A 27,954-nucleotide genomic window follows, 5' to 3' on the forward strand; every position below is an offset into this window, starting at 1 on the left:
TTTTTCTGTGTTGTTTTTTTAATATGCATTTTTTTTGTATGGGTATGTGACTATTTAGCCTCCCAAATCTATTCCAGCTTCTCAGATGTGTGAAGAAAAGAGCTCTATAATTGCTGTGTTCTCTCACTTTTTTGACTTGGTGTTGGCTCTCGGTCGATACTCATGGGACTCGTCTTCCAGGCCGTTCTGCCTCTTGTACCAGTCAAACAAAGTCCTCAGGATAGACGGCAGGCAGTACTCTGCTAGAGAACTCATAGTGCTGATCAGCTGCACAGCGGGAGGAGCAGGAGAAGGTGAGCAAAGAGAGAGGAGAAAGTGAGAGCTTAATATAATTCTCAATATAAACTCAAATTTTATGGCTAGGTTTGTATGACATTTGCACACACCTGGTCGAACTGTGGGTCCTCTCCTCTCTGCAGAGATTTGTTCAGTGGCTTCTCCTGTGAGATGAGAACAGACAAAGGAGAAAACATACATGTCAGAGGAGATGGGAACAGGTGGACACACAAACCCTAACAAACAAACCAACTTTCAAAACCACCTACCTTTCTTTTAAGGTGTTTAATCGGTGATGTTTGAACCTGAGCTCTCTTTCAAATTCAAGCAACAAGCCCCAAAGCTGTTGTAATCAAAACCAAAGACTGTTCAAAGGTGTCAGCGCTGTCTGAATTTGTTAAAACTGCCTGTGTCTCCCCAGACTTCAAAATGTATACCCTGTAAATACTGAAGATTTTTAAACTTATGCTGGTGTTGCACTTTCAGCAAAATGAAAAAAAAAAAAATAATAATAATAACTTTGAAAGTCTGAAGCCCAGAGCTGATTTCTTCACTAAGAATAGATTAGACTAGAACCTTGGGGATTCATCTTGTTATGTTCCTTTCATGATTTTTAGATTGTACTCTGACATTTAGATTTATTTGAAGATCCAAATAAGCCCTAATTAGACTCCCGGCCCCAGAAAAGCAGTTTCTGGCACACTTTGTCAGTGAGTCAACAAGGTATCACCCCTGACGACCCTGAAGAAAAATAAATAGATATTTGTCAAACCTGATCTTCTTTAATAAACAAATAAGGCAGGATGCTGAGTATACACTATTTGCGAGAAAGGCACACTGTACTTCCTCTGCATAAAAAAATTAGTCAGCAAATACTCTGAATAACACAAGCAGATAAAATGTCAAAAGTGCCGTAACCTGAGAGAGATGCCATGAGAAACAGAGACAAAACAATATGAGAGATCGATGCAAAGTCACTCACCAGTGGTTCAGCCATGATGATGCGAATCTTGCGTTCGGACAGTAAGGTGAAGTTGGCAAACAGGCTTTTTAGGACAAACTCGCCCGGCTTACTCTCAGGGTCCACGTTGACAGGCGCCATGACGACAGGACCCTTCCGCTCTCCCAAGGTTCCACTGACTGGCGGGAGTGGTGGCTTCAGTCCCACTGGAGAGGCTGGAGAGAGTTAGGACAGGTCAGCCATATTTTATCACGCCCATTGTTATGTTTTGTCTTACCTCAGTTTGAGGCATATTAAATGCTCTAAATTTTGAAACTAAGGTACCCATAATTTGGGGATCTGGGGGATGTAAAGAGGAATACTGGCAAATTGGCCTGATGAAAAGTTTGCCGAATTATCTATTAGCAATTTCTGTTTGTAATGTACACATGCATGTACACACAACTATCAGGGGATTAGTGTGATACAGAAGAAAAGTTAAAAACATGACGATTTTAAGGCAAGGTCTGGATTCATATGGAGCGTCTTTATTTTCTGTGATTTCTAAATAGTTTTATAGATGTAAAATTACGTGTATCATGTCTGCATGTTCTGTTTTGACTGAGTTATGTGCTAAGAGAAGGATTACGACTGCTGACTGTGTTGACAAACAGCCAAATCAATGGGCCACAATACAATAGCTTTCAGTTTGCCAGCATTGACCTGACCTTTGGCCTCACCTCTGTCCCTCCACACAATCCACTAACCCTCGCCACACCACCCCACCACCACCCGGAGTTTGAAAATCCCTGGTTTATGCCTGTCTGACAGAGCAATCTCTAAGTCTTCAGCATGCTGTTATCTTCATATAAGGAATTCCCTGCATTGTATAATCATATCATAACAGTCACATCTTCTCTTTTCAAGTGCTTGTCTTAATTTATCATAAACAACAACACATAAAATGTGTCCATGTCAGAATCATATCGTTTTATTATTTCTTTCTGTAAGGTTAAAATTCCTCAGCCATGACTAATTCATGCTGAGTCAGTGTCCAGGTTTGACTAGGTACACTTTCCAGGCACACAGATGGACGGGCACACACAGACACACACACACTTTCTCTGCAGTCCATGTTTTCTGCCTTCTGATTACATCATTAGGGAAACTGGGCACTATTAATTCTCACAAGACGTAATGATAAACAAAACAGAGAAAGACAGACAGGGAGTGGCTGGAGCCTTGAAGGGGTACAAGTCAGAGACAACAGACAGACAGACAGATATAGAGACACAGGGCATTTCCTGTCAAGCGCCTCTAAGAATATTGACATGCCCTTAAAATAGCACAAACTCATCACATTAAGAAACAACGCATTTCCGCAGCATCAGTGACTATGCATTATGAGAGCTTAAGCAAGACTTTGTGGAAATCATAAGCACTATGGACTGCTGTTACTGACAATGAACCACAACCAATACAGTTTACAAAAGAGCCCAAATACATGTCTATATACAGTTAGAGGAGAGTATTAGCAATGGCTGTAACAACAGCACACGGAGTAGGCTTGTGTAACTGGAGCTAATTTGCAGGTTTGCTTCACTGAACATGCTGAGAAGAACAAGGCATGTAAAAATATTTTCTTTCACAAGGTGAAACAAAGCAATAATTTACCAGAGCATTTCCCAGAACTGACAAGTGTGTGTGAGTTAACAGCTCAGTTAGGTCCGACTGACCTTTCATGACCACATGACTCGACCTTTCTGGAGAGGTGAGATGTACATGAAGCAGATACTAATTCCGAGGAAAGGACAGGACCCCCAGGTTTCACACACACCAACCTGTTTGCGTGAAACCTGAGCACTTACGAGATGCAAACATGCGTGCACATGAACACACACCCCTGCACGCTTACCCAGGCCTTTGATGAAGCTGATGACACTGGCCCTGCTCCATTTAGTTGGCACTTCCATGATTCAGACAGCCAGAGACACGGAAACAGTGGGAAGAGGAGGGTAAAATAGGAAGAACCAGTGGGATGGAGGAGGAATGGGACGCTGGGAGAGGGTAGGAGACTGAGTAGTTTACAGGGTGTAAAATACAGCTCCCATGATTAACAAATGAAAGTAATTCCTTGCGGGGGATTATAGACACACAAGTCTGTCTTTTATTATATATTATTACTCCACCATGACAGCAGCTACAGACATCACAGTACTGTCTGGCTTAAGTGCTTGGTGGATTTAACCAAAGCTAAAAGTGTGAAGCTCCATCCTTCAGAAAATGATAGGCAGGTAAAGTGAAAGAAGTGTGCCTGAGGCGAGACAGAAAACTCTCATGACAGCAGCATTACAGCTGTATCCCGCATTCAACCGAAACGGGAAGATATGCTATATCCACAGACCGGAAGAGCCATAGCCACAGTAAAACTGCACAAATGAAGACAACCTGATGCCTCAAAGAGTGTTGCAATCACAGAGGAGGAGACGGTGTCAAAGTGTCTTCTCAAAATAACAGAGGAGACAACCAACTTATTCCGTTGCGAGTAAACTCTACCAACTGGGATCGAGAAATATTCCACTGTGCTGCTCTTGCAGAGGCCTGGGTAGATCAGAGGCTGTGTAGGGCCCCATGCTTGAGAGCTATATGAGCCTACAGACCAACTATCAGTTTCTACTTAAACTTCTGCTCTGCTGCCGGCCTGCCGTCACTTCTCCGTACGACAGCTCCCGTGACCTTGGAATCCTTGAAGCCCATTGGAAAGTTGTATTGAAATAAAGTGCTTCTTCGAGAGTGGTTTTGCTGCTGTCCTTTAGTTATCAGTAGCAGTTAAGTAAAGTCTGCTCCTTGTGGAGATCTGACCAGAAGAGTTGGGTTGGAATTTCAACACTGCCCCGAGAGAGACGCAGGGGGAGGAGGGAGGAGCTATATATAGACTACTGGCAATCGCTCTCTTACATACCCACCACTCCCACTGACCCCTACTCATATACAAGTGCACACACATGCAAATAAATACACACTCATGGAGGCACAAACACACATGCACAGAAACACACACACATACCCATGTGTGCATTACAGTTGCCCAGGGCAGAGCCAATATATCAGGAAAACTAAGTACTGTGGTTAGACTACAAAGCAAATGCCACTAATCTAATTCAGTGAATTCAAGGCTGGCTCCAAACAGAGATAATCCGTCTCAGTGGCACGAATTTAAGGTGCCTGTGAATGTGCACATACATGTGCGTGAGAGTCTTATGCATGTCAGCGGAGAGAAGATTAGAGTAGGAGAACGTAAAGTTGTTCGATAGAGCTGCCAATACAGCGCATCAGACCACTTCCCGCGACCCTCGTAGACATTTGCATGACTCTGCATTTTAAAAGATGAATCAGCAGAAATCTGTCAGGTCTGGTCAATACAAGTCTACCCTGGTTTACAGCACACTGTATTTCCAGAAAGGTTTTGTTTAACATACTTTGTGTGTAAGACTGGGATGAAGAAAGACAGAAAGAAGAAAGCAAATGTCGAGGAAAAGACTGAGATGCCAGAGAGACAGATTAGGCAGAAGCAGAGTTAGACAGAGGAGATGGGAAGGATGAGAGTAGACGATGTGTCAGGTAACTGATTAATCAATTATTCTATTAGCAACTACTCTGATGATCAACTAATCACGTAACCTGCATTTTTCACTATTCTCCGACATTTTTCAGACAAAACAATGAATTGCAGGCCTGGTAAGGAGATTCAAGTTTATCCATCACGTCATACAAGCAGATGAATCACGACACACACACACACACACACACACACACACAGATCCTGACGCATCAAACAGCTATCAAACATAAGTCATCATATAGAGGTTGAAATTAAGATGTTAGTAACATTAGTAAGCACTGCAGCAAGTTTTCATGTGTTGTAAATGATAAATTAATCCTCTACTACATGTACACTTTGTTGGCTGAGTGGATTGCGATGAGTCACTTTTAAAAGCACAGGTAATTACCACAAACACACATCGACGGCCTCAACAAGACCTGGCAGAGCCAAACCTGTATGTTGTCAGAGGAGGCACATGATAAACTGCTACAGCTGAAAAATAGAAATTATGCTACTCAACAGTTAGAATTCAGGAATTAGGTTTCCTCTACTCATTTTCTTACACAAATTAAAGATGTAAACAAACCCTTTAGTGGATAGATTTAGTCAGCAAGTTACAATACTGTGTTTCTATTTTGATAGCGGGGCGACCGTTTTGTTTACAATTTAATTCAGTATTGCTCTTTTAAGCATCAATACCATGAAATATTGAAAAATAATAAATAAATAAATTCCTGTCTGTCTGTCTTAAAACCTGAGTTAGCTTGTTTCAACATATGCATATTTCAGTAAGGCTGGTATGAGATGGAGCAAGTTCAACTTGATGAGGTCAGTTATTTATCTAGTGATTTCACTCGATAAGTAACGTATGCTTGAAACACAAGCCTAACTTGGACTTATCAGGTCTGTTTCTTGGCTTTCTAGCCTTGTGACTGCCATCATTATCATGACCTTGGAGCAGACAAGCCTGCACGTGAAATAGATGAAACAAGCTGGAACATACACAAAGAAAATACACACACACACATCATCTCATCATGGCCTCTGATTTCTTTTTTCATCATAAATGGCTGAGGGGAACTATCAACACATCCCCTGCAATTCCTCTGTAACCAGCATAACCCCCGCTGACAGTAACCTTCACCTCACACCTAATATATTAGCTCTACCCAGCTGCCCTGCTAACCACATACACACGCCAGAATGTTTTTTTATGGTATCTAACGAAAGGGACACACACAACATGAAGACCATTTAGCAACAAGCACAAAAAGTGGCCATACATATATGCAGCAGCAGCAGTGTTCAGTCACTGCTGTGAGAGTACAACAACAGGAAGCCTGCACGCTCAGCTCTGCACTCGCTATAAGGAAACACAGATGTTACAGTAAAGGTAAAGTAGAGGCTGCATGTTGATGACTATATTAGAGTCCTAGTGGTGCAATAAGACACTGGTGCTTTCTGCCTACTATAATGTCTCAGGTTCATGAGCCCACTGCTGCAAGTGGGGGAAAGTACAGTATGACCAGTTAGCAACAGTATGCGATGACGCTGCTGGATATCCATCCCAGACTGCCTCAGAGCAACATGCTGTAGCTTTACCTTCTGTTTGCTAAACACCGACTCACTGACGGAAGAATTGATTAAGCAATCTGAGTCTTTTGAAGTGTAAACAGAGCATTAACTAGGGTTGACAGAATGATAACATATGTAAACATACACATCTGTTCATATTCATTTATTATTGAAATTTTAGTTGAGCTTGACAGAGTTTTTGAAGAAAAACCCTTTAGTGCTGGGAACAAAGACTAACAAAGTCAAAGACTGACTTCTTCATTTCGCTGAGTAATGTTCTGTATAATTAATATAGAAAACTGCTGAGGAGCCAGATTTACCCTCAGCTAACCCCTGGAGCACTTCTCTTTTTCTCTCTCCACCCCTTGTCTTCCATTATTCCATTACGTAACATTGCCAAATATTGACAGTGTGGATCATGCTGTATGCTGCCTGTTTTTCAGTCTCATCTACTCCTAACACATACAGATACAAAAACAAAATAAGTATCAAGTGTCGTCTGCACACTGCGGGACGTGCTGACGACTAGTCAGTTTTACAACAGTAGACTTATCATGCATTTGCTTGGCATGCCAGTGACAACAACTGTGGTGTGTTAGCTGTACTCACTCCCTCCTAAGGACTTGAGCAGAGACTTGATGCTGATGTCAAAGAAGCCTGAATCCTGCTGGCTAGTCGCCATGGCTGCAGAGGCTATGTCGCCACGGTGACAGACAGCAGAGGGGGGACAGGACGGCAGGATGAGGCGTTGCGGACAGAGCAAGCAAGAGAAAGAGTATGCTCCGCGAGATAAAGACTGGGAGACTAGAAGAGAGGGATGCGGGTGGGCAGCTAGCGATGCGGATGTTGCGGCTGTCTGCTGCTGAGTGAATGTGTGTGTGTGTGTGTGTGTGTGTGTGTGTGTTTGTGTGTGTCAGAAAGAAAGAAAAAAAGAGCGGCGATCAGCCTTGCCTGCGCTCTGTGTTGCTATCTCACTGGCTAACACCCCCCATCCCCTCTCTGTTTTGCTCTCTCAGGACAGTGATACACAGATGTTGGTAGATGCAAGCAGCCAATCCTCTTAGAGAAAAGGCAGAGGAAGAGAGAGATAGAGAGAGAGAGAGAGAGAGAGAGGGAGGGAGAGAAAAGCATAGTGTAGATAGCACTGCACTGGGGGATCGCAGAAAATAGAGGGAGGGAAGATGGGAGGGAGAAAACTACTGAGTGAAGGACCATGACGACAACAGAAGAAGGGATACTGGAATAATTAAGATGAAAGAGATAAAGAGACAAACAGTAATATAACAGTAATGTCCGGATTACTGTTCTCCACTTTTATCTCACAATAAGTGCTGAGTGAGCATGCTGCAAGCCCACCCCGGCCAATGAGAGCTGAGAGAAGCAGTGACAGGCAGGCTGCACCAACAAATAGCCAGAGAAAACAACTGGTCAGCAGCATCATAGTCTCAGCTGTGTTCGAGGTCATGCTTAACTAATAATAAAAATAATAATAATGATAATACTAGTAATGATAATAATAATAATAATAATAAACTTTAAAAGTGATGGGTAAAATGTTAAAACTGATTCTGTGATAAACTCATGGCTGATGTAAAGAGGGAGTAACAGGGTCTCTTTTTTTCTTTTTTGTTAGTAGTCTGACACTGTACAGTTTGAAGTTCCTGATTTACACCAGTTAGGAGGCCATTACATTAAACATGAAGAAATTAAAGTATGTATGATGGATTCAAAGTCTCTGAATCTCATAGGAATGGATTTTAGCAATATTCCTTAGACACAAGTTAGCACACATCCATTTTTTAAAGTACATTAAACACTCTCTTGGGCGGACAAACTAGTGAGGTTTTCAGGCTTTATACATAGTGGAGTGTCATCAGCATACAGATGGAAGGCAATAGCATGCCTACAAATGATATCACCTAGTGAAAGTATGACTGAAAATTGAGCCCTGGGTCAGTCAAAAGATACAAGTACGTTCAAAAATGCCATCATACATATTAATAAATGGTGCTTCACTCATTACTCCCCTTTATATGTTTTGTTTTTAAAATTAGACAAATTGTGGATGACATTGAGACTGCTCCAGTAACATACTACATTTTGCTTCATTTTAAAGTTTCCAAATTTGGTGTGCAGCAACAATTCTGTTCATGTCTGTACTAATTGGAAGAGCATGCTATACATGCTAGTTGTTGAAACAGTTTTAGAGAAGTGCTGAGTTTACTGTATGGTAATTTAAGGGGATGTAGTTTGTGGTGCTGTTGAACTGTACTGCATTATACAGAAAGGAGTTTCTGTTATTTAGTCTACCTTCAGTGATATAAATGGGGTGTAATAGAAACACCTGTCAACAAAAATATAAAAATACAAAGGAGGTATAATCTTCCTGAAATACTCCACATCCTCAAAAGTGGAAGGAGAAAAGGGACAAGACCCTTAGAAACAAAGGTCCAGTAGGCAGGACTTGAAAAACATGAATGGGGATCAGCTGGGGAGGGAATTAAACACATTACCTAATCCATCCAAACTATGATATTCCAAAGAAGTCTGGGTGAGATTGGAAATACTAGTATTCATACACAAAGAACAGCTGTAAGAGGGACCTTGCTTCCATCTGAAAACAACTGTATGTGTTGATGAAATGGGAAAAGTTTTGGGAGGTTGAATTTGGCTGTAAAACCTCAACAGTGTAAGGGAACAAAAACTACTCCATCCCATTCCAATTCAAGTCAACACAGTAACCCTCAGCTACTGTTGTTGTCATCAGCTTATCCTAGCTTGTGTTACTTCTGTGACTAAAAAAATGTAGTAACTGGGCTTGCTTGATGCAACCTCCCTGACATTTCCAATGGTTTACTGCCCCACTCAGTTTTTAATTTGTTACTTCTATCCTTACGTTGCTTAATAGGCCAACACCAACATTTACAAGAGTTTTGCTTGTGGGTGATATTAACCTTCCACTTTAATGCAGTGGTTCTTGACAGATCATTTAAAGAACTTAAGTATAAATATAAAGTTTGTGACAACTGGACAAAGTGAGAGAAAATAAATTATCTCCCTCCACCTTTATCAGTCTCTTGTTCTTTGGCTGTCCTCACAATTGTCTCTCTAAGCAGAAAGGTATGATGGCCATCACTGCAATGATGCTATGGTTGGGTGAACAGGAGTGGAAGTACAAGTGGATAATTAGGGTCATCATGTAATTCCCTGGATGAACTGCAGAAGTGCCACAGGACATGTGAATGGGTGAGGGAGGGAGAACTGAGGCAGAAGGAGAGAAAAATTAGAGTGAGGGGAGGAGTAGAAAGTGCAGAAGATACAGAATCATGCAAAGCTGCAGCTCACAGGAGAGCTACCAAGCACAGGATGGCCTGGTTCACATTAACAGACAATTACAGTCTAATCTCAAAGGAGGAGAAATATAGCAGAGAACCACTTCAGGCCTATTCCTGTCTGCAACTTCTGCTTACTCCATTACAGTCCTGGGCCAGTATCAGCAAATAATTTCTGCCTTTGTGTTAACCTGCTTACTGAATCAAAACAATTCAGCCAATCAAGCAAAGTTAAGAATCACAGGAAAATGAGCCAAATTAGATTTTCAATGTGTTTTGCAACTGTCCAAATGTCCTTTGTAAGAGTTCTGTGTGTAATTTCCACTTACTTACTGGTGCACCAAGCAGCTGAACTCTAAGGATTACTGATTGTTGACCCTAACTCTCACATTTCTCATCTGGTGAAAAAGTTATGTGAATCCCTTTTTTAAACCGGGAAGTGTGCTTACAATTCAACCTATAATTTGCACTTTACACCATTTTATAAGAGTGTTGCTCCCTTGTTGAATGTAGAAGAAATGTATCTTCCTAAATTCAGAGATGCTTTACGCAGCACGGGTATTTATCTTATCTAATCTAATCAAAATGAAATGAATCGATTCTGGACTTTGTTAATAGAAATCAAATTGAACTAGGATAATAACACAGATATCCCGCCCTAGTTCTCTTTATAAAGAGGGAGCAGCTGTTGTTGGACAGCAGATTGTGTCCAAGATATGAAAATCTATTCAAATTCATGACCTACAAATTGAACAGGGAGTGACACACATTTATTGAGCTTACTAATAAAAATCATGGAGATTGAGAGACACACACACACACACACACACACCCTACCAGGATTCCACACATTCTGAGCAGGGGCCTGGGCATGCCAGCTGTTGGAATGTGACTCCACACACACACAGACACACACACACAGACACACACAGGCATACATACACACATGCACACATATACACATTCATACATACGCCCAGACAAATGCAAGACATACATTGCATTGCATTCCATTTAACCTCAAATTAAAGATGTCTTTAATCTTCCTTTTTAAGGCATTATGAGTTGTTGTGTATATAAAGAATCTATTGACCCCATGTGGTCTCACACACCAACACACACACTCTTAAATGGAAGGCAAATAATCATATCTGGCCTCTGTGGATACACACTAAACGGTTACCTTTATTAGATGGGCCCCTTTGCAAATACAGAGTCTTTTTTTTTCCTGACACCTAGCCTTCTTAATTCAGCCCCAAACTTATTTTTCATGAGCCACTTGATCCAAATACTGAAGGCCCTGATTTAAAATTATAATCATCTTAAATCATTTATACAGTATGGGTGAAAGTTTAACTGGAAGAATGTGACTCCTTAAATTGATGTGATGCAATCAAAAACAAACATTTGGCAGTGGCCTAACACCGATTTGCAGAGAGCACACAAACAACAGCCAAGTTTCATTTTGGCCTGACATCAAGTTACTCACAGAATCAACGTCAATTAGTGGCAGCGGATAAGACCTGCCTCTGGTGAAAGCCAGGGTCAGTGCTGCTAAAAATGAGAAGCTGCTACCAGAATATTTTCTACACTGCTCTTTGCTAATAAGACAGAGAAGATAACAGATTTGTTATCACTGCTGCTTAGCAAATTCATGTAATTTGCCATTCCATGTGTCAAAACGAAGTCAATCACCAGTGCAACCACATAATTTTCACATTCAGGCACTCATTTTCACTCACATATGGAGGGAAATTCTAGCACTGTGGAGCCTGGCTGTCAGTAAGGAGAACACTAGCAGGCCAAATTGGACATAACACAGCAGACAACAGTAAAGGAAGGATTGAGTTTTGATTAGCTTTATTTTAGCCAATACAAATCCATTAAAACATGCACAATATCAATCCTTAGGATCAGCTTCATCTATTTCTTTACAAATTACATAAATCCAATTAGCAGTTCCTACAAGAATATTTCCATAAGTGCTAACATAAAATGATAACCCACCACTGCAACCAACATTTTCCCCCTAGATTAATCTGATGATTATTTTTTGATTCATCTTTTCATCTATAATGTCAAAAAATAGCGGTCATCACATTTTCGTATAGCCCAATGTGATGTCATCTACCGACAAGATGTCCAAAACCCCAAATAGTCAGTGTACTATCACATTTAAAGACAAGCTGCATATCTTCACACTGGAGAAGATGGAACTAGGCAATGAGTAATGTTTTTGCTCAAAAATCTTAACAAGTAATCAGTTATTACTGTTGATTAAATTTATGTCAGTCCACTAACTGTTGAATTAAGTAATCGTTTCAGATCTAGATCATAGTTCACTTTATAATCACAGTACATTTGTTACACTTTAATTACTATGCATGCTACTCATCTGTCTTTCTCTCATCTGACATGTGGTTGTGGGCGTTAACTGGTCTACCATAACACATCAGATGAGCACACACACACACACATACACAAAGAGACACACAAAATGGCCACACACAACCACAGAGGGAGTGTTTGAGGTTCACAGTTCACACAGTGGTATCTCCTTGACACAGCTGGGTTGATCAAATAGATACCTCCCGTGAAGAATGTGTGTTTGTGTCAGTAGTTTTCATGCCAGACGTACCTGTCTCCCTGACATCAAAAGCCTCAGTCATGCACATTATCGCAGCACAGAAGCCTCATAGTGTTAAATTTCATGACATTTCTTGTGTCTTCAATTTGACCTTTATGATCTATGTGCTCATTTATTGGGAAGTCACTGTTCTTTTTTCCTAGAAGACATGTTTGTGCAGGTGGTACTCTGTTACACAGGCACCACCTCACTCCAGAGTTCCCCTTTCATCATTCACGCTGTACACCCACTTTTCTCTCTCCTTTTGAAGTTCAGCCAAAATCCCAAAGAAAAAAAAATCTATATTCAGATACAAAATGACTTCCAAAACCTTTCTGCTCTACTCGCCCTAATACGCGATTATCTTAAATTTACCTCTCCTGATTTTTCCTTACATGTCCTGTTATCCTGTTAGTGTCACAGGTTTATTATAAAGACACACTAAGCTTTTCCTCACTACTTCCTCATTATCAGACTGTATTCTTGTTGATCTAGGAATGTAGGATTATTCTGTCAAAACCATAAGTTTGGGTCACTGTGGATAACAGCATCTGTTAATAAATGTGAAAATGCACAGCCTCCTTTTGATTTTCTCCATGTTGTGGCTCTCCAGGAAAAGACAGAAACCCTCTATCTGTTTATCTGTAGAGAATTTAACTGATACTATTGTAATTTTTAACAGAGTAGACAAGGACAGAGGGCAAGTCCCACAGAAAAAACAGATCATCCTGCTACTGAAAGGTACAAGTTAAGGCACAGAAAAAATATAAAACTGTAGTAGTACTATCTCAAAGTACTTCAAAACCAAGTTTACTAAGGACAGACCATTCAACTGTGCCTGGTCAAATGTTGTAGATACATAATGTATTTAAAAGTAAAATCAGTAATATCATCAATGAATTTAACTACATGCCCTGCTGTATTATACTTTGACTGACTACTTAAGGTCTTAGCGTTCTCCCACAGTTGGAAGTGTTTGGACATGAAATTCCCAGAAGTTAAGGTAAGCTGAGAAAGAGTGAGTGGTCTTGGGCCAAAAAAAAAAACCCTGCTTACATCTGAGGCCAGAACCACAAAGGCATGTCTTTTTCCCATTCTTTAGAATAAGGATTAGTGGTATATTTGTATGTTGGTTTCGCAAGACACAGAAGGTATCACTTTTCACAGGGTCTACAAAAGCCACAACAAAGACACTTGCCAAGTCCTGAAATCACAACAAAGAAGAACCTTATTATGGCATCACCTCTACTAGAGACAGAGGGAGTGTAAATAGGTAGTGAGAGATCTAAAAAAAAAAAAAGTCAAATCCCAAGTTGGATAAAAACCCAGCCCACATTCCAGTGGGGGAGTTGAGTATCATTATTTCAGCTGGATGTTCAACCAGCCTTTTCACCACTTCCAGCCTGAGAAAACCCTCAGGTCATAGCATTCACATTCAAACAAACCAGAACTATCACTAAACCAAATTTTTGCATGTCAGTGACTCCTGGGCTTGTCTTCTTGTGTCATGTTTATTGTAACAAACAAATAAATTCCAACCTGGTCTGTACCTACCTCCGATGATCCTTGTCCGCTTTCTGGACCTGGACTGGAATTTAGTAAACCTCCCTGTGAAGTCACTGGGGTCAAACATGTCCAACGAAAGAGAGGCAATACGCTCCAGAACTATCCCATCCTGGCCGTGGCTCTGGTTCTCCAGATCCTGGTCCTGACCTTGGCTCTGAGACTGACCATCGCAGGGATCTGAAGCACCGCTTTCAGCCCCGAGACTGGCAGTGCTTCTCACATCTTCTAGAGACATGTCTCCACTATCTCAACCCACTCCTGGCAGTCTATTGTCAAAACCTGGCCGTCCTAAGATCTAGAAAGGAGACTCTACATGGTGGTTCAACAGTTAGCTCAGCAGAGAAAAAACTGTTGGTAAAAGAAACATCACTTTAAAAAAAAAAAAAAAAAAAAGTCTTGTTCCAAAAAGCAATACTGAAAAAAAGGTTTAAACAGGTTGTTCAGGCAATCTTTAAATCCCTGTTTTCATTTTCCTCATCTCCTTTTTCTCCACATTTTGGTATCCAGTTTCAACAAGATTTCTCCTGTCTATGTAGAGTTCATTCAATCCAGAAACAGTGAGCTCATTGCTTTGTTGTTACAGATACACAGGCTCTCCTGAGAGTTCAGGTTCACTTTTCTCAAGTCCCTTTTTCACTCTTCTGCTTAAGATAAAAAAAACAACACAATTTCTCTGTCTTCTTCTGTTAAAGAGGCAATTTTATTTTGCTGTAAAAGTTCAGCTGTCTTCTCCTCGAGCGCCCTGTTTTTGCTCTCACCTGTTCTTTGTTTCGTGCTGTCTCTGTCTTGCTCACTCCTCTCTGAGTCTCTGAGGTACAGCTGTGTTTCTCTGCTCTCAGGTGGTTGAACAAGGGAGGGATCCAATTCCAAAAGCACAGTTTGATTGGGTGGTTTGGGAAGTTTGGGTGGTTCTCATATCCCCCTCCCTCTCACCGTCTTCTTTACTCTTTTTTCTCTTTTTCCAACTAGCCCAATATGTGCTGAGAAAATTATTTCTTTCTTGTGTCCACTCCCAAACACCTGTTTCTTTCTTCTTGCTTCATCATTTCTGTCTCACACAGCAGTAAAACACAGTAGAATGGCATGCATCAACTTGATCCAGACAGCCAACACATGGCATGTGGGTGTGAGTAGAAGTTGGAGTCCCTGTACTCACTGGTCGAGGCTGTTTAGCCAGTTACAGTAACCTCAATGTGTTAATGGTGTAGGATTACTGAGGGCAGACACACCCCTTCACAGAAGGGGAAACAAAGCCAAACACAAACAGGAAGAATCCTGAGCACAGAGACAGACAAAACGTGTTTTTGTGAAAGTTGTTTGTCTTGAGTAGCAGATGTATTTCAAAGTTAAGTCTATGGTGGCATTGTCAAGCAGTTTGAAATCTGCCACCACAGATAAACCAATATACATTAAATATTTTAAATACTGAGGAACTGGTTTAAAAAACAACTGCTGTCCATACACAATGTCATGATATCAACAGCTAGGTAAAATTCATTCTTGATGGCAAAAACTTTCTAGATCCAATCCTGAAAAGGGACCAGGAAGTAACCTAGATCTCAAAACCCAAATTACCTCCATGCCCCTTATCTACAAAAAACAAACCTTACAGGAAGTACAGTATACTGTTGTCTCGCCCTAATTACATGCGTCCTGTCATGCTGGCGAAATCAGACAATCTTCACTCTCAAGGCTAAAACAAGACACATACCCACTCCCTCAACACTGCAAAACCTATTTTGCTAAACAGAAAATTGCTTCACAGAAATGTTACAAAAGCCTGTCGTAACATCTCCCTACATAACCTTTTTCCAAAAACGTAAATAGAAGCCCTTTTACACACAAGATAGAAACTAAAGCTGTATAAATTCCTCAAGGCGAATGTCACTAAAAAAATGTGATTTGTATATTTTCTTTATCCCTCACTCAGTTCTCTCCACTGCATGTTTGTCAATCCTGTATTTTACACTCTCTTACTCTGCAGGTAGAGTAATTAGTAACTCTCATGAGACACCTACCCTGAGGTGACTTCCTGCTGTTTATGCCACCATCGTCATGACATCAGCTCCATTGAGTGCCTCACCCGAGTGCTCGTGTGTTGAGGTGTGAAAACAACAAAACTTTCATATCCACTTTGAACAGACCGCCACATAAATTGAAGTGAAAGTGATAAATACGACGACAGTGTTTCACAGTGGTTGCATGCCAGGGCTACAGTACGTGTGCAGCACAGTTTGTTCACAGGTCTCGAAGAGTTACAACTAAATTGCAACAGCAAGTATATTTTATAGGAATCGTAATTGCAACTGGATTACATAATGTGGATATATTGTCAATTAGGTATTTGGCAAGTGGCAAATTACTATATGCTGATACTGAACATCTCAGTAAAATGTTCATTGTATTTGTCTTTTACCAAAATATCCAATCTATAGCAGTACAACTTCCATTTGTAGTGACAACAGCATTATTACAGCTACTTATGGTTATGTTCAGGCACTCACAGCACTCGGTTAAGGTTAGAATAGGAGGTCATGGTCTGGTTTAATACAGGGAAAGTTCATAGTGACTTCATACACAACACATTTATTTAAATTTAACAAAAACCACTGCTGCTTCATTCATTCAAAAGCTGCTCCTGCAGTTTAGTTGTACAGAAATCTCCAGAAGACAGGGTTGGACACAACTCCAGGCTGTTGCATTGCATTGTGGGTAATGTAGGCAAAAAAGATATCTGTATCTGCAACTCTCCATTGTGAATCCAACAAAGTTATACAAGCACAGGAGCACTCTTTCAACAAAGGATTTGACCAATCTGTATTTTTCTAGGAAACAGCAAAAAATCCAGTGGCCTGATGGTCAAGACACATTCCACAACACTGTAACATCCACAGTTCAATTTCCAGCCCTTGTTCCAAGTCATACCCCTCTCTATATGCCTTTATTTCCTCTCTCTATGTCTCTCTAGACCCTCAACTTAAATAAAAGGCAAAACACTTTCTTCCAGTGTGCCAATGCAAATCTTTAACATGAGAAATTCCTAGATTTATGTTACACAAAACTGGACAGACTTATTGTCTAATGACCTCATGTTGATGGCAGATATTTTAATCACTATCTTAACAAAAGATTCAATTTTTAGGAGATATTAGAACAGATATTTTTAACAGTTTACTGCTGTTTCTGAAATGTGTTTCACTGCCAGTGGAGCAGAAAGGCAAAGCGCAAAGTCTGTTTAACAGACAATGGTGATACTTCCTTACATTTGGCAAGGAAATAGTTAAGGGTGGCAAACAAGCAGAGGGAGGCACAGTGCCAAAGTCAGTTAGAGAGGCGTGCCATCCTCTTGGGGAGTACAACAGCCAAGTATTAAGACACTCACTCTTACACACACACAAATACACACACATACGAACACACAAACAGGAGATTGTTTTTGTCCTTTGGTTAACTGACAACTCGGGCCAACCAATCAAAGAAAACACACAGGTTAACCAATTATCTTCAGGAATGTGTTGGCATACAAAACCGCAGGCATTTATTTACTGATCTTCGTCTACTGCAGATGTCAATCTATCGTTTTTGTTCATCTATAGTTTGGAAGGAAACATTATATTGAAAATATTTTTGAATGGCTCTGATCCACAGTGGTTGATGGATGATAATGGACTCCACTGTGTTTCTCTGACAAGCTAATCAGGTTTGTCACTCTATTGTTTGCTTGAGCTGATTAGTCAGTTGTTTTTATACTCAAATGTTGTCAATCTAACACTTCATACACACAAAATAATCCTATCTATTCTTCTCTTGGTGCCCTGTAAATTAGTCTTTTGATTGTTTTCACATTGGTTCAAAGGTGTATGAGTAGACTAGATAGAGCAGCTGACAGGATTAAAATATATCCTAATCTGTATATAAACACAGGAAATCTAATAAAACCCCTCTGATTAATTCATTTCATTTTTCAGATACACAAAAAAAGAAATCCCTGGAAGTTAATTCTAATTCCACATACATCACTGAGAATTATTCCTTTTTTTATTATCTTAACTTCATTTTTCTGGAGTTAGTAGGCTGCCACTGCACATAAATCAGCCTGCTTATGAATTATGAGCCAAGCATCACCTTCCACCCACTGTTCAGACATGCTTTGGTTGACTGGGACAACCAAACACACCCAAACAGACACACAAACCACAGGGTCACAGCCTGTTTTAGCCTGAAATACTGGGTAAACAACAACGTCTTAAATATGATTCCTCCCTTGCCTCAGCGTCCCTTCAGTCTTTATTTTTTTAATATCATTTTACTTAGCTACTCATCCAACTTTTTCTTTCATTCCATCAGTCACTATTCTATTATGTCTCTTTGTTTCTGTCTCTCTCTAATGCCCAAACAAACAGAAATATATTTCTGCTAATGGGGATATAAGACAAAGTGGTGCCATTTAACCTCACATGCTGTATGAAATACAAAACTATTTCCTGTCCCACACAGACATAGTTTAGGTCAGAAGGAAGACATAAAGAATGTGCCACAATCATTTTTGGCACATTAATGTTAACAACCTCGTTTGCTTCCTTATTTTAACATTTTTTCTCACCTTGATCCCATTGTCAATAATCACAGGTGGAAAATCAGCAGTTTGTGTGTTTGTGTATTAATTGAAACTCAAATGATATGCTGTAGTTACAACTGTCATTGATGTAGTTCTTGACTAATATTGTTTTATGTATTTGTGATTTAAATTTGGGTGATGGAGTTACCTTATCGTTTAAATTTGGGTCTGAAATAGTTATCAATTGTTCCTTTAAATATATCACACAAGATGTTATAAGGTGCCACACACCTTTTTCATCTATGTGTCTCTAACCCTCAAAAGCAACCTCACCCCATGAACCACTCCTCTGATTATCATACTTCCACTTATCACTTAAATTGCACCCTCTGAGACCTCTACGACAGTGGAAAACCTTTTATTTCTCCTGTCACTCAAATATGTTGTCATGTTAACGGTTGCCCACACCGCCCCCAGATGCTCAGCAACCCGGTCTAACAGGAGAACTGAGGGCATAAACAAGTTTACTTTTGGCTTATGCGCTGAAGTGAGACTCCAGTTCAGGGGTTCACTGGGATGAAGGGTAAAATTAATGATAGCACAGCCTCACCACAAGAATCAGTCTCTTTGTAACAGACAATGCAGCTTTGCATCACAGACATTTTTGTACCCAGTTGTAGCCTGGGATTTTCAGAGCACATATAATCAAGTACATATTTTGAGTACTTGTCAACACCATTGACAATAGAGATAAAGAGACTATTTTTAGAGGAAAATCTTTGTGGCTTAAAACAAGTTAAAGTCGTCCTTGTATAGGAGCAAACAGCAGACTTTATGGCATTATTATTCAATACATTCATATATTATCTTAACCTACACAGATATGATAAAGTATTAAGTACTTGAGTAAATATACTTAGTTACTTTTCACCACTGGTTTTGGGTTATTACATTACATTACTGCATTCCTAAAACTAGTTTTCATGTGCACAGTAACTGATAATGGTATTTCCGCATTTCTGCCCCCTCAGAATGAAAGCAAAACTTTCCCTTTTCTTTAACTTCTCTTTGCAGTGATTTCTTGTTCTTTTTCTGTTAACATGTTTTGAAGGTTAGAGAGATCTAAAACTGTGTGATCATCATGAGTACTCAACAGTACGCTGATTATCAGACTGGACTAACGTTTCCCTGTAAACCTCAATTTAATTTGTTAAGGAAGAGGAGATGATTGTGGACAGTAATTCAGAGGTCTGGGACCGGATTCATGCAGCAGTACAAGATAATATGAAAATAGAATCTAGGCTAAAATGAGCTGAAAATATTTTGGGTCTTTCACATGTCATCTCAAATGACATTTATCAGGTTTAAATATTTACATACAAATTGTAGTGATAATGCAACTGTAACTACTTAGATTGGTTGTATCCACAGTAGCAACAGTCAATAGACAATAATGACAGTTAAATGTCCTTCACCTTTTTTTTCCGTTGTCAACAAGCCTACACACTGGCTCTACAATGGTGCCCCCTTGAGCCTATTAAAGAAATAACTCTGCTTATGCAATTAGCCACATCTCTGATTCTGTAGGTTCATTCTGAAGACACTTTCAAACATTATCATTTTGATTGTTTGTTTTTAGACATTATTGCTCCTTTGTGGAGAAATTTATTTATTTTTATGCCTGCTCCTGCATAAACTGAAACTGCTTTTAGTTCTTTGCTCGCTCTCTCAATGACTATGTCTCTAAGCCTGATAATTTTAAAGGTGTATTCTTAGAGACATTTTAATTGTGTGCTTGTGATAGCTACTGATATTAGTTTGTTTATACTGGAAAAATCCATTTCAGTTAATGTGAGTTCTGTAAGGAAGAACAGGGAAAATGCACTACCACATGCACAAGTATAGTACTAGCCATAGATGTGCACATACAACCACACACAGTACAGTATGCCCATCGGCCATTCAATACATATATAGAGTTGTGTTATGTAACGCCATCCATCTCTGGGGTCTCTAATGTGCAGACTAATGCATCAGCAAACAGCCTCAGAGTTCCGTCAAACCTAACAGCAGTAAAACAACATTTCCTCACCAATTATACAAAATCTGAAAACAAACACCCTAAACACACAAGCCAAATAAATTAATTCTCTACCAAAACTCTATGTAATTATGTCAACACAAGGCAGAAACGAGCTTATCAGATCATTTAAAGTGAAACAGTGTTCTACTAATCTCTAAGCAACATTGAGGGGAAGAGCTTGCTTATAAAATGAGCATTTATCTGTAATGCAACAGCACCTGGGATGAAATCAGACAGGGAGTGTGGTGGTAAGGAATGTGTGTGTGTGCGTGTGTGTGTGTAGTGATGTCTCTGTATATGTGTGGACTTGTGTGTGCCTGGCAGAAACACTGGGTTATGCAAGCCGGTGGGAGTGAGGTGCCGGGGTGGTATCTATGGAAACGATGACAGCGAGGAAAGACAGATAGTTCACCAGCTGTGGTAGGTCAACTACAGTTTCTGCTTCTTTTCCCACATCTTTACAGCAAAGTAACTAAACACTGGCCTGCACATGTCAGCAATTTGAGAGCAACTGAGCTAAAATAGAGCACTGTGTCACTGGGTAAAAATGCACCTCTACTTGAACTGTGAAAAACACAAACAATATATATGAGACCATTTAAACAAACTGTCCCTAAAGATGACTGTTACTGTCACTCTCTACCATCAGCTAACTGAAAAGAAACGGTTTGAATACAAAATATAAACATAGGCATTATGGTCCCTGTTTAGATGGCCCGGGTGATTTGTTTCTTATTGCACGGGAGCTAGTGTTTCATCACACTGTACCACCATAATTTAACTGCCAAACAGGGTGTAGAATTCATATTCATTATTTAATTTTAATATAACGGCTTGTTTTAAATTGATAGCACCATCATACTCATCTTAAATCTGTTTGAATTAAAGTATGTCACCCATAGTTTGACACAATTCACTGGACTGGTGATTGTGCAGCTGGAGACATTTCACTGTCACATCTAGATGGCCTCTTCAGTTCTGATGCCTAGAGCTGTTAAGTACAAAGAGAACTGCACTGACTTACACGTAAGTGGGATTAAACAGTTTCTCTACAAATGTATGACACAGCTTGAGGGAGCTCAAGCATTTAAACTCACTGGCAAAAACCACAGCTTTAAGGATCGGTTGAATTTACTGCTCATCTGATATTTTTATACTGATGTGATGGTACTGAAAAAAAAAAACAATACCTTCTGGTGGTGTGGTATATATATTGTAGTAGCTATGGCCAGCCGAGTGGCCCACCCAGTGTTTTATAATACACCTCCACATACTACATACATACAACATACATATGATTAGAAAAGATTACTAAGTCTAAGCCTATAGAAAACCCAAATTCCTTAAATTTTTAAAAGGTTTTAGCATTACATAGCTCCACTGAATTCTTGCTGTAGTTATTCCTTGTACTAATATCAACTTTATGAAAAAGTATATGTTTTACAGCAGGAAATTGGGCTAGTGATCAGAAGCAATATTCCAAAATCCATAGATGGGGTAGGTTTTGTAAACTGGCAGAAATGTAGGAGTGGAGGGGGACGTCAAAAAGGCACTGTGCTGTGACACACATGACAATCCTATCTGTGTGTGTTACTTGTAGTGTATAAGTCCAGACACAGAACAATGGCGTTAACTGGGTCGCCGACTGGCTGTGCCAAACAGCTGGAGAGATGGAGAGGGATGGTGATTGAGTCATGAGGAAGGAGGGGAGGGGAGGGTGAGGAATAAGGAGGAATGGGCCGAAAACAGAAGCATGGTGGAGATGAAAACTAGGCAGGGAGATGTATGATCATCCTGGTATCTTCTAATGAACACACTGTAGTATGTGAAGTAACAACACAATCAAAAGATATTCATATAAATAACTAAGTATGACTATTTTTGCAAGGTGATAAGAAATATAGGTGCCCACAATAGTAGGGCTGCCTGCTTGTCTGGCTGTGTATGAGTGCATGTAAATAATACATGCTCAAATACTGCCCTTCTCTCACAAAATATTCAGGCTGGCGCCTGAGTATCTCAGCTGCAGAATAATAAAAAGTGCACAGCTACTCAGGCGGGATGATGAGCGCCACTGGACCATAACCAATTTAAGTTTCATCATTTGAAGCCTGTGTATTAATCTGCAACCCATAACTAGGTAATCATCCTCACAATGAGCAAAAACATTACATCAGTGAGTGGTCCAAAGGCTCCGACGTGGTATCAGACAACTGCGAGACGTTTATGTGTTAAGTTATGTTACACTGATGTTACATATTATATTTACACCCTCAAACTGTATTTGCTAGCAACTAGTAATGAGGACTTGCTTGGTGTTTCATTAATGTAAGCGACCTAGCTGGTGGCTAACATGCAGTGTAGCATATTATCTTTCACCGCCATCACGAAGTGAGTATTTACAATCAGCGTCGCTGTTAACATAAAGACTGTTGCTTGGCTAATCCTGCCTTACAAAGCAACGCGGCATTGTTCGCTGTATCAGTGCTACCAAGGAAACGTGGAAGCGTGTTTAGGCTGGTCACATTTTCTTTTTACACATAATGGATGTCGACTACTATAACCAGCTATGTCTGAGGCTAACTCGGCAGCTAACGAGCTAGTACAACCCCCCGTGGCAGTTAATCGATGTTATATCAAGACATTGCTTTGTAGTCACCAGAGAACCATTAAACACCATCAGACACGGCACTAATGCGACATTAAACTGAACGGTACCTTTTCTGCGTCGACCTTGGCGGCTACAGGATCATTTCCCGGCACGGATTCTTTGTTTATGTGATTTTGCAGCTTGTTTTCATCAATCCCGTCTCGTCTCTCTCCTCCAGGAGTCGTGCCGCCCTGGCTGACAGCACTACTGCTCTGGATGACAGGGCCCCGCCCATAGCAACCAATCAGATGCCGAGGCTCTGGAAACTGAGGAAAGTGACGCCTCCTATTGGTTAATGGCCGTGTCCATCAACGTGTCGCTAGGGGCGCACCTTGGTCCAAGGGCAGGGCACCTGCCATGCAAGGATGCTGAGCGCCGCAGGTGCAGCCAAATCAAGTGATGAAAGAGATGTAGGAGGAGAAAATGAAAAGACGTGTTGGAGAGTGAGGACAGACATCACAGACAGCTGCACAAACAAATGACGAGATGAAATCGGCAGCTTCCTCCCTTAAGCTTGCATTTTTACCATGTTTTTTTGAATTCTCAAATAAGAGTTATCACACACATCCAAATCAGCACTACATTTCATAAGGGGAGCACCTGTTAAAGCTAAAATCCATGTATTGTTACTCTCCATACTGTAAATCTGGTTTTACAGTATATATGAATAAGTATTTTTTTAAATATATAATCCATATTTCCACATAATGTATTATGCAAATGTTAAGTGAGGGTGCTTTAAAAATAATTCCATGAATATTTTTTTACTTTCTACACAGTAAATAGGAAATCAGAAAAAAAAAATCAATAATTGTTGTAACTACCCTTTAAAACAGCACCAGTTAACCGTGGTACAATTAGCAGGTAAGTTTTCCCAAGCATCTTGGAGAACTTGTAACTGTAATCTTATGTGGATTAAGTCTGTCTCACTGTCTTCTGTCTCTTCATGTAACCTCAGACTGACTCCATGATGTTGACCAGTCCTCTGTGGGGGCCAGACCATCTGTTGCAGGACTCTTGTTATTCCTCTCACTGACACTAGTTCTTTATGACTGTGGCTGTATGGGTCATGCTGCAGAAGACACCTTCTTGATGTTATGCATCCATAGACCTAAAACTTTTGCACAGCATGGTATGTCATGTATTTTGCCCGTATTGTTAAACTATTCAAATTATTATCCATTTACTTCTCTTAAAGTCATAATCCACAACTCACTGGATTAGACTTAATTCATGTACTTCTATTTAACACGCGATTGTATTATTTATTAATGTGCATATGGCAGCATTAAACAACTATCACATCTGCTAAAATGTTACAGTCCTGTATGATAGCAGATGTCCATTTAAACAGGGATATAAATAGTAAACTCTGAAAATGTGTTTCAGAAAAAAAAACTGATGAAGGAAACAGGGAAGTAGGGCATGGCTTCAGTTCTCTGTTTGGTGTTTTTTTGTAGCATTAATAATTTTAGAACAGAATTGCTTAGTCTGCTTTGTTCCTGAATGAATGCACACACAATAAGCTGGTTATTGTGTTTTTGCTGTGTTTGTTTTCAGGTTATTGGAGGCCCTAATGGACAGCATATCTCTCAGGGTAAAATACTTTAGGTTTGTTCTCGTCTTTTTTATTATTTCAGACAAAGAGCCATCTCTGTGGAGAAACCCATAAACACATAATTCATCAACCTGACACCAACAAACACAAATATATACACTGACAAGACAGTCCCCTGCACCAAATACCATACAACAAAAAAATAAACATATGCACACCTGCACAGCATAATAGGAAATGATAGTCCTTTGCAGAAATTTGTACAATCATTAAACCTTCTCTTCATCTGTGTAACTCATTTTGTTCATCATTCACCATTATCTGGTTGTTGATAATTGTCATTGAATTAAAGCTAAACTGTTAAAAGGCAGCTAAAACAAAACCACACCTTATTATTTGCACAAGTATTTTAAAAAAAGTATAAATAGAAACATGGACCAAAGTTGAACAGTCCAGGTGATGTATGAAAAGCACATGACAACAAAACTGAGCAAATTCCTCATGTTTGGATCAGAGAATTAAATGTAATTCAACCAGATATTTTAATCCAGTCACAAACTCAGGAGGTCTGAACAAAAAAAGTATGATTTAACAGTATCAAAATGTTGCAGCATATTGGCTCAGGTTCATAATTAGCAATTATGTACAGGTAGATGGTGTATACAAAATAGAATGAAACAAACTAGTGATGAAAAATACAGATTATGCCCATTATATCAGAATAATGAAGAGAATATGACAAAAATGGGTATCAGCTTAAAGCCAGTGGAGAAGAGGAAGATAGCTGCTACTGCTACATATAAATTAATGCACATAAACCTTCAGTGACTGTCAAGACTTGAGTTTCTTTCGCTCATGTTTTTCTCTGGTTTCTCTTATAATTTAAATGTCTTGTACACATAATTACATGATTTATTAACTTTCACAGTTTAAATTAGATGTCATTTTTGTGTTTTGACATAATTCAAATGCAAAATCCCAGTTTACATGGTGATTTTGAACACGATATGGTATACAATGATGCTGTTTGGGAAATTTTAATGTTCTCCTCCCCTCCAATACAAACCTGTCAGAAAGTTAATGGATAAATTACTTAAAATATGATATTATTTTTAGTGATGCCACAGTTTTATTTCATTTAATGTACCATTAAACATTTCCTAATTAGATTTGTATCATGAATGAAATAATATAAAACAATTGAGGACATCAACCACTGCAAATGCACTACTTTCTTTTACAGCTTCATTTCTACAGAGGCAGCTCTAGAAAAGGGGTGTTCTGAATCAAATCTAGCCAGAAAAGCTGATCAGGCCTATAAACTCAACAACTGATGGAACGAGAGAAATTACCAGACAGGTAAGTAAAAAAAGTAAAAACAGAGAGCGTGGTAAATGTAATGGACTGTTTGGATAGCAGAATACATATCAACCTTTAATTGTGTTATTATTTGGAATTTGAATTGTGTCAATGACATGTAAAGTTGGCTTTGCATTTTCACATTTTAAAATACGTATTAGTTTTTGCGCACATTATAATGAAGCTGATGATTTTTATTTTCATTTTTTGTTACATTTTCTGCAGTCCAAGACTCTTTCTTTGTTTTTGTTAAACCCATTTCTCAGCTCTGATGAGCTTCACATCCGCGGCTCAGTGAGCTTCATCCTTCTGTCACTCTATTAAAAAAAAAAAATCTGTGTCTGTGATATAACAGAAACATTTAGCTGCTCTGCTCCCAACTCCCTCTAATCTGACCAAGGAGTACCTAAAGTAAAAACTGATGATATAAAAGTATTACAAGCGCATCTCTTGCTTAAGACATTTTAAGTCCATTGTGCACATCCTCAGGAGATGTACAGTATATGCTGGTATTCATTCTTTCATCCATCTCCTCTTCTTTGTTATTAATATTTTCCTACTTGCATGGACATACAAATGCATGGCCATATAAGCATGCAAGCATGGGAGTAACTGTTGCACAGTGGCACAAAGCGTCAACCCACTAACTTTAAGATTGGTGGTTTAACCTTTGGCTCCTCTAATCTGCATGTCAAAGTGCCTTAGAGCAGCAAGACACTGACCCCTAAAGTCCTCCCTGTGTGTATAAAAGGGAGGAAAAAAGGAAAAAATCCTTTGGACAAAAGCATCTAATTGTTGTCATTTTTACAAATGTGGAGCATGTCAGAGCATGATGAGACAGCTCAGTGATTGTTAATCTTATTCCTCTTGGAAGCTAAACTCAGCACTAGTGCAACATTCAATTAGGAGCCTCAGGATTACAGTTACAGGCCCTCAACCCGTAGTTTATAAAACACCAGTAAAAGTTCCCTTCTCCCTCAGGCATAGCGAGGGTCTGCGCCAGTTAGTGACACCTGCTGGAGGTAGGCTGGCTGCTGGTAGCAAGGAGCCCGTGACATCTCCATGAAGATTGTGGAGGAAGTGAGGCTTTTGCGGTCTTTTTTCAAGATGTGTCTCCTTTGCCAACGACACAGTAAGAGCTCCACCTGCTCTCTGAAGAAGCTGGTGGTCAAGGTGTAGAGGATGGGGTTCAAGGCGCTGTTGATGGGAAGGATGAAGATGACTACCCAGCTGGAGATGGTCCCTAAAAGAAACCAATGTTTTTAAGAAGTGTGTGCCTTTAGATGCTTTTATAAAACTATTTTATTAGTAAAGGGTTCAAAAAATATCATTCTGATTGCAGTAATTTATTGTAAAATGTCTAAGATGTAAATGTAACCTGAAACAGTTTGCTGTTTTATTTCTTACCAGGTATCTCCACCTCCAAGAGTGAGAGAATCTTCACCAGAAATATAGGAATCCAGCAGAGGGCATCAGAGAACACTATGAAGAAGAACCTGTTGGCCACAGCCACATCTCTGTGCAGTCTGCTCCTCAAGTCTGTTGCATTGATGCCAGTTTTATAGATGGAGTAGAACATGCTGGAGTAGGAGAAGACGATCACCAGGAATGCCACCAGGTTCAGGCCTAAAGAAATGCACATGCTGTTCACACACATAAAGGCAGTTGTGGAGAAAGTATTCAGATCCCTTCCATGGGGAAAAGTACAAATACATTTTAAATCCTGTCTCACTAAAAGATCAACAAAATGTACTTGAAAGTATCAGAACAAAAGTATTCATTATGCATTCAAATGTCATTGTATGACAGTGTTTATATCAGTTTAAT

At 39.7% G+C, this 27,954-nt stretch overlaps 2 protein-coding genes and 1 long non-coding RNA gene across 7 annotated transcripts in view; 1 reads left to right on the plus strand and 2 right to left on the minus strand.

Annotated features, from left to right (window-relative positions):
* fryb (furry homolog b (Drosophila)) overlaps positions 1-15,635 on the minus strand; it is a 49,481-nt gene extending 33,846 nt beyond the window's left edge. The window contains exons 1-4 of one of the 4 annotated variants that reach the window (XM_018691177.2): positions 13,908-15,635; positions 1,259-1,452; positions 387-440; positions 128-267 (exon numbers count right to left, since the gene is read on the minus strand). In XM_018691177.2, coding sequence (XP_018546693.1) covers positions 128-267; positions 387-440; positions 1,259-1,452; positions 13,908-14,154 — 635 coding nt within the window. In that variant the 5' untranslated portion in view covers positions 14,155-15,635. Of the gene's footprint in view, positions 1-127; positions 268-386; positions 441-1,258; positions 1,453-7,004; positions 7,369-13,907 lie in introns of those variants that run through there. The other 3 variants (XM_018691180.2, XM_051078449.1, XM_051078450.1) reach the window with 3 other exon arrangements.
* A 1,654-nt stretch (positions 15,636-17,289) lies between these two features.
* On the plus strand, positions 17,290-27,677 carry LOC127143677 (uncharacterized). Of its 2 annotated transcripts, XR_007815247.1 has the most exons (6): positions 17,290-17,619; positions 23,389-24,342; positions 24,771-24,821; positions 26,012-26,127; positions 27,261-27,396; positions 27,538-27,677. It is a non-coding gene; the product is annotated as an uncharacterized LOC127143677 (long non-coding RNA). The 2 variants fall into 2 exon arrangements; XR_007815248.1 differs by lacking the exons at positions 27,261-27,396; positions 27,538-27,677 and having other exon boundaries at positions 23,389-24,074; positions 24,169-24,342; positions 26,012-26,123.
* rxfp2a (relaxin family peptide receptor 2a) overlaps positions 24,817-27,954 on the minus strand; it is a 39,576-nt gene continuing 36,438 nt past the window's right edge. Inside the window, exons 19-20 of the mRNA XM_018691196.2 lie at positions 27,535-27,753; positions 24,817-27,370 (exon numbers count right to left, since the gene is read on the minus strand). Coding sequence (XP_018546712.1) covers positions 27,105-27,370; positions 27,535-27,753 — 485 coding nt within the window. The 3' untranslated portion in view covers positions 24,817-27,104. The remainder of the gene's footprint in view (positions 27,371-27,534; positions 27,754-27,954) is intronic.

This window comes from Lates calcarifer, linkage group LG20 (assembly GCF_001640805.2).
Source record: "Lates calcarifer isolate ASB-BC8 linkage group LG20, TLL_Latcal_v3, whole genome shotgun sequence".
Classification (NCBI taxonomy): Eukaryota; Metazoa; Chordata; class Actinopteri; family Centropomidae; genus Lates; species Lates calcarifer.